This window comes from Zea mays, chromosome 2 (genome assembly GCF_902167145.1).
Source record: "Zea mays cultivar B73 chromosome 2, Zm-B73-REFERENCE-NAM-5.0, whole genome shotgun sequence".
In the NCBI taxonomy this organism is placed as follows: Eukaryota; Viridiplantae; Streptophyta; class Magnoliopsida; order Poales; family Poaceae; genus Zea; species Zea mays.
This window is the reverse complement of record NC_050097.1, coordinates 177,878,760-177,886,523: the sequence shown is the minus strand read 5'-3', so window position 1 is coordinate 177,886,523 and position 7,764 is coordinate 177,878,760. Positions and strand designations below refer to the sequence as shown.

The window sequence follows — 7,764 nt, the reverse complement described above, 5'->3', positions numbered from 1 at the left end:
TCACGGTCCAGTACACGACCCAACCGTCCAGTTTTGGTAGCTCTTCTCCAACAACTATTTGAGTGGTTGGGCGGTTATAAATACCCCTCCAACTAGGACACCTCTCCCAACCTTCCAAACATTAAGTGCAACATCTCCATGCATTGAAAGTCTTTCCTGTGCCACATTCGATTGATTTGTGTTTGAGAGACAGCGGCTAGCACATTTGAGTATTGCAAGGTCTTGTGATCATTTAAGCTTCAATTGCTCTCTTCTCTCTCGCTCTTATTCTCTTGATTGTAAAGTGAGACAAGAGGCTCAAATTCTTCGTGTGGAGGCCCTTGCGGGACTTGGCGTCCCCGAGATAGTGAAACAACTCAAGTGCTCAACCGGTCTCGGTGACCGTTTGAGACAGGGAAAGGATTGAAAGAGACCCGACCTACGTGGCCTCCTTAACGGGGACTAGGTAGTTCGGAACCAAACCTCGGGAAATAAATCATTGTGCTCATTTATGTTGATCATTACTTCATGGTTTGATTCTTTCTCTCCCCTCTCTTTAAAGTTCTCTTGCTTATCCTTTTGAGTTGGCTTCCAAAGTCATCCATTGAGCAACTCATAGCAAGAAGAACTCTCTTCCGCACTCTGATTACATTTATACTCGTTCTAACGCTAACCCGAGCAAAGTTTGTCTTCAAGTTTATAATTTTCAGATTTCGACTATTCACCCCTCTAGGCGACTTTGACCGTGTATAACGAATCATAATTGTATTTTTATAATAACATATATCTGTAAACCCCAATTAGAAATGGACAACCAAACACGTACATAGGTTGTGTACTTGCATTCATATACAACCTATTCAGACCGTCTTCTACGAGTACAGTCGGACGCCGCTCCCCTCCATGTGGTGGCAACAGTGCATGCCATTTGCGTTCACCGCTTCCCCCTACGCCGCTACAGTGCAAGCGCTCCCAACAGTGAACCACCGCATTTGGGCTATGACAGTCGCCCCTCTATACTGGTTTTCCGTGCACAACAGTATTTTGTAGTGGGGGGAATAGCAATAGATGATGAGTAGATATGGTAAATAATATTTTATGTTTGTAGTGAGGTATAAGAGGAGAATTTAGGAGGAACCAATGGGTAGAGATATAGGAGGAGAGAGGTTGGTGACGTGACGCGCGAGTGTGATGTAGGAGGAGAAATATAGAGGTGATTGCTAAACACAGTCTTAGGAGGTGTTTGAATGCAGAGTTAGTAGTTAGCCACTAAAATTAGCTAAAGACATTCAAAGCTATTTTTGTGCAAATTATCTAATAGCTAGCTAGCTATTTGATAGTTAGCTAATCCACTCGCAACTTTTTAGCCAAATAATTATTAGCTCTAGTGCATTCAAACACCCCTTAGACCAAAACCAGACTTGGCTTATCCGTGCAACCAATCTGACAGATACCTTAGGTTATCCGCACTTATACTACTCTAAATTTCTATCCTAAAAAATATTACGCCCTTGTCATCACAATTCTTTACCATATACCACAAGACTCTGCAGTCATGTTTACTTCATATGTATAAATCCTATATTAACTAACACATACTCTATTCATTCCAATTTATAATTCATTTGACTTTTTTACCCTAAATTTGACTGGCTCGTCTTATTAAGAAAATTAATAATTATTTTTAATTTTTGCTATATTGTTTAACATATAATATATTTTAAATGTGGTTTAATTTTTTATTTTTTTCAAAAAAATTGAATAGACGAGCCGATCAAAATGTGACAAAAAAAAAGTCAGACGTATTATAATTTAGGACGGAGGAAATATTGTGTTATTTATTTTTAATTATATTCATACTCACCCACTCATACCAGTGATGTCGTGTTGTATAAGGTTTTTTGTCTACTCTTAGACTGTCTTCAACGGACGCCGCTACCACCCCTCCCCTATTACTGTAGCCCGTATAGGGGCTACAGTACACCCCATTCACCTTCAGCGCATCCCTCTTCCTCCTCCTCTCCCCTCCCGATTTCTTCTCTCTCCCGCTAAATGGATGGGCACGCTACGGCGCTCGCGTCCCCTCCGGCTGCTAGCTTCCCAGACAAGCCCGCGCGCTCGGAATACTCCGAGGAGGGAGCTCCAGGCGAGTCCACGGAGACCGCACCACCGCCGGAGAACTTTGCCGTGGATCCGCCCTCCGCCGCGATTCATTTGCCTTGCTCCGGGCGGCGACCAGCAGACGCCGTCGTCCACGCGGATCCACTGGGCAGCTTCGCGGAGCGGCGACCCGGTCGATCCGTGCGAAGACGCCGCCGTCGGTCGTCTATTTCCGCCAGTTCGTCGTCTGCGGGACTCACGTCAACGCGAAATAATCGAATCGGCGACAGATCGACGCTCACCAGATCTGCTTCTTTCGAGCTACGATGTCGAAGGTACGCCCCTTTCTCTGCTCCAAGTTTTTCATGTCGGATTCAATCCGTGTCCCAAAAACATCTCCGTTGGTTTAACCGTAGCGTTTACATGTCCATCTACTTGATTAAGTAGATGGATTCATTTGTTCATGGCGATTTGCCCAGTTAGGGTTTACGGTTTGTCCACATCGCCTATTGTTAGGCCTTTACGCTTAACTGATCCGTCGTTATCTTGTAGACCATGTCCAAGGCTTATAGTTTTTCGAGCATACGATAGAACACGAAGACTCGGGTGTGATTTTGATAGTCGTCATCGTGGCGTGCTTATTCTTTGTTTATCCACCTAAGTCGAATAGGTCAAATAATTTGTGCTCATGCTAGTTGTATGTTGATTGGTCAGTCATGCTGGTACACAATTGAATGTTCATATTGGAATGCGAACAACTAAGTACGAATTACCGTTCAATTCCTCATGACAACCCCTTTGTTTGATGCATATCCCTTTTTTTGCATTGTAATAAGATACTCTGTTTATGAACTCCACTTAGTTAACATACAACCCCTTTGTTTGTTACATCAGTAAGCATTGCATGCAACTAACGAAACCTTCACTTATTATGCAGCTTGAAATATTTATTTCATTATTTGACGTCCACTTCAACTAACTGAGGTTCTAAATCATTTTTCGCTTTAGTTATTTGTTTATAATCAACTTCTTAAGTGTACTGTCCATGTCTGATGTCTGTGCTCCCATGTTTCTTCTGCAAGTTCATCTTATTAGAAGCCACGAACAAATTCACCCAGGCATGGATACTGTGATCAATTAATTTACAGTGCATAGACATTGCAACCAACAATTGTTGGTAAATTGCAACAACATTTTAGTTTATAACTTTGCCACATTTGTTTATTGCATTGGTACCAACATTTGTTTCCTAACTGACATTAACAGTTGAAGTTACCCAAATAGTAACGGTACTGCCCCTAATTTTTTCATCTATGCACCTTGTCTAGCCAAGGAGGAACTGCTTGACGATTGAAATCAACATGAGCAGCCATGATGCCAAACTGGTGCAAAACTTGGTCCTCAATCTTGCATCCTCAGTGGAAAGTCGTGCAGTCAATATTAGGACCTTTTTAGAAGAGGCTTTCCGTCATTTGGGTGACGAGCATTACCTTCTGAATGCTCTACTTGCTATTCGAAAAGAGGTAGACCTGATGGAGCAGGATGCAATTGAGAGCAAAGCAAGGTCTGACCCAAAGAAGGATAGGATGGAGGAACAAATTAACCTTGCTCAGGATGCCAAGCCCGTGCCTAGACAAATAACTTTCACCCCCCATCCTCACCAGAATTGTATGACGCCAGTGACAATGACTCCTACGACTCCAACAGGTCCACTAGGTATAGCATTTGGAACCTGTAATAATGGTACGTAGAACCTGGTCGTAGTAGTACTAATGCATCCAAATAAAGTAGGAACTTGTGTGGTATCTGTTTGATGCATGCGTAACCGATGTACGAATGGTTGAAGCTTATCTTACTTATGTACGAACCTGTTGTGGGATGCTTTATCCTTTTGTACTCAACTTATTTCCAATGCTTCATCCTGTTGTTCGTATTGTCTGAAGCTGATTTGCAATGCTTTCAAGTGTGACGTTTACAGTTCAAGTTTGTTATGTGTTGTCCAACTTAATGTATTTATGTATTTCATTCCAGAATGCCTGACAACAACTCAAACAATCCTTATCGACCACCTGCTGCCAGCCCCAATACAGGTAACCAAATTTTCCCCCCACCCATGTGGGATCCTCAGATGTGGCAGCCCCAAGGGTTCGACCCAACACAGGCTTCAACATTTACTAATCCTTCAAATTCCCATATGACAAATCCTACCTGGTCCCAGGGACCTAATGACCCATCTGGATATACCTTTCGTACACCATGGAACCCATATTTTGGTATGACAACTCCTGGGGGTCCTCCTACACAAACATGTTTCGGTCAACCACAATTGGTACCACCCATTCCATGTCCACCGGTGCCCACCCATGTTCCCAACCAGACTGACCCTATACCCTTTGAATCCGAAGCAGAACACAGCGTCCAGGAAGTTAACAGCCCTAGCAAGCCGTCAGATACACCAGGGACATTTAGGAGGACGAAGGAACAGAACTTCAAACCTGATGAAGACCTGTTGCTTTGCAAAACATGGTTAGAGATTAGTAGTGACCCAGTGATTAGCACAGGGCAGAGGAAGGAGGGTTTGTGGGCTAGAATAGAGAAAAGGTACAATGAACTTAGAGCTGAGTTTCCATTGAGACTTAATAGGGCTCTCAGCAGCAGGTGGGAAAAAATAAGAGCTGAAACAGGGAAATTTGCCGGATTCTACGCAAGAGTCCTCAGCGAAAACCAAAGTGGCCTTACAGATAACGACAAGGTACACTTATATTCAGTTGTAAAACTAAATGTATGGTCATGGTAGATGTGAACGTAATGTTATTTGTGCACTGACAAGTGGTAATACATCTTGTGTAGACTTCGAAAGCTGCAACTTTGTATGCAACATCACAGAAAAAGCCATTCCATTTCATGCACTGCTGGACTCGCCTGAAAAACGAACCCAAATGGGATGCCATGGTTCATGGCAGCCCCTGGAGAGGCAATGCAGGGACCGAGCCAGTACGTAGTCTTACACCTACAGGTTCTGTTAATGAAGTACACACTGATGAAGGTGGTTCAAAAGGCAAGAGACCATTAGGACGTGACTCAATGAAAGCATCAAGGAAGAAGTCAATGTCCAGTTCATCCCAATCTACTGACTACCTGTCAAGAATCCATGACATTCAGATAGCAAGATTGAAGCAAAGTGAAGAAAAATCAAACCTGAAACAACAGAACATTGAGTTCATGAAGGAAGTTGAACTGAAGAAGTTGGAGGTTCAGTCCAAGGAAATAGAAGTGCAGGAAAAAAAATTGATGATGGAAGATAGGAAGCAAAAGGTTGAAGAGCTCAACAAACTTTTTGCCATGGATATGGATGCTTTACCAGAAGAGTTGAGAGCTGTATACATGGCGATGAGAAAAGGTTTAATCGAATATTTCATCAACAATCCTGTGTGACGAGTACTACTGTATTTGATAAGGTGTTTGTCACCTTTGTATCGGCGAACCGTGCTCCTCTGTGTTTGGACATGTCTATTTTAGAGTGGTTGAACAATTCCTTAGTTGTTTGAGTTCATCAGCTTGGTTTTTGAACATTGTTTATTTTCACATTATTGATATTGATAATAAGGATTATGATACATTACTTGAAGTTTGGAAACATATGCAACTTATTTGTACCAGAGGCATTACACTTACAAGGAACCATGACTTCTGAACTACGGACATACAAACCACATACGACTACTAGTCCTGGTACACATCATTTAGTTCATAATTCAAAGTAAACAACATTGGTGTAGCACATCATTTGGATAAAAGGCATCAACCCATGGAGCCTCGACGAGCCCAGAGGTGTTCTATGAGGTTGTGCTGTAAAGACAAGTATGTTGCCTGACAGGTGATGTCCTGGTCCGGATCGTTGGGTAACTCCGAGCGGATATGATTGTTCAGCCACTCATTGCGGACCTCAGCAGTATTGTTGCACGGTTCAGGCGGCCCAGAGGGGCCAATGAAGTCGACATTAGCTGCACCATCTCCTTCGTCCTCGACATTCATGTTGTGCATAATAATGCAAGCAGTCATCATCTCTGCGAGGTGATTACGATCCCAACCATAAGCAGGTCCACGTAGAACAGCCCACCTAGCCTGCAAAACTCCAAATGCTCGCTCAATGTCTTTTCGACAACTCTCTTGCTTGGTTGTAAAGTGAACCTTTTTCTCCTCAAATGCGTGGCGAATAGCTTTTACAAAGGTAGGCCAATTTGGATATATGCCATCTGCTAAGTAGTATCCGAAATTGTAAGTAGTCCCATTAATAGTGAAGTGCACTGGTGGCATCGTCCCATTACGTAACGGATCAAACACAGGTGACCGATGAAGCACGTTGAGATCATTGTTGGTACCAGGCATTTCAAAGAAGGCATGCCAAATCCACAAATCGTACCCAGCGACTGCCTCTAGTATCATTGTTGGCCTCGAATTTCGCCCACAAAACTGTCCGCGCCATGCAGTAGGACAGTTGCGCCATTCCCAATGCATACAATCGATAGATCCTAGCATACCAGGAAACCCCCTGTCGGCGTTTACACGTAGTATGCGAGCAATGTCGTCGTGGTTAGGGATACGAAGGTATCGTTCGCTAAAGGAAGATATGATTGCGCGACAAAAACGGATAAGGCAATCCCTAGCGGTAGTCTGTCCAATCTGTATGTACTCATCTACCGCATCGGTTGGTAACCCGTACGCAAGGATACGCAATGCAGCACATACTTTTTGCAATGGACCAAGCCCTGCTAAACCTGTTGCATCACAACGAATAGTGAAGTATTCGTCTTCTCGCTGAACGGCACGAAGGATACGTAGGAACAAAGGACGATGCATCCGAAACCTATAAACGAAAATAAAGCAAAAAATTAACAAAACAAACCTCGAAATGAAAGTTTAATCATAACTTACGAAATGTACCTTCGACGAAAGACATGTGATGGATACACAGGATTAGGTCCGAAGTAGTGATGTTTGATGAGATTTTCTCCAGCAGCGTGGTCCCTATGGATAACTCGGCGAGGCAATGAGGAGCGCCTACGGCGCGTGCTCGTGTCTCCTTCAACAAGGTGGTAAACATGTTGGGCAAGCAACAAGGTATCGATCTCATCGTCGGAATCGTCGGATGACGAGGACAACACAAGGCTTTTCAATGACTCCATTGAAAACCTTAACTACGAGTACGTACTACGGACTTCTTATGGAATGGCGGATGATATAGAAGAGGTGATTGTCTAGATGAGTAGATCATGTCCCCAGGGTACCTTATTTATAGGTGCCTTAGGTGTGTGAAGGAAGCCAGACGGTCGTGGCTTCCGGTAGAAGCCAGGCGTGTCGTGCAAGCAACTCGTGTCATGTACTAGAAGAATGAGAATTTGTATTTAAAAATATACATAAAATGTTACCGTATTTAGACTAACGTATTAATAGTAATTATGAAGTTTGCTAATTACATGTCGACCAAAATTCGCCCGTGTACTATGCAAAGAATAAATAAAAATAATTTTAATATTTCATGGTAGTTGAGTTAGTTGATGAGGAAAGTATATAATATTGGTGTGGTGGGGTATAGAGGATTGTTATAGGGGGAACCGCTGTAGAGCGTGGAGATATAGGGGGAGAGAGATTGCTGACGTGGCACGTGAGTGGGATATAGGGGGA

General features: G+C 43.2%; 1 protein-coding gene across 1 annotated transcript; it reads right to left on the bottom strand.

The window, feature by feature from the left end:
* Nucleotides 1-5,644: 5,644 nt before the first annotated feature.
* LOC103647349 (uncharacterized) lies at nt 5,645-7,134 on the bottom strand. The gene is made up of 2 exons (XM_008671890.4): nt 7,024-7,134; nt 5,645-6,946 (listed from the first exon to the last, which is right to left on the bottom strand). Exon 2 carries the CDS (start codon nt 6,937-6,939, stop codon nt 5,881-5,883), a length of 1,059 nt encoding a protein of 352 aa, XP_008670112.2. The 5' UTR covers nt 6,940-6,946; nt 7,024-7,134; the 3' UTR covers nt 5,645-5,880.
* Nucleotides 7,135-7,764: the final 630 nt, after the last annotated feature.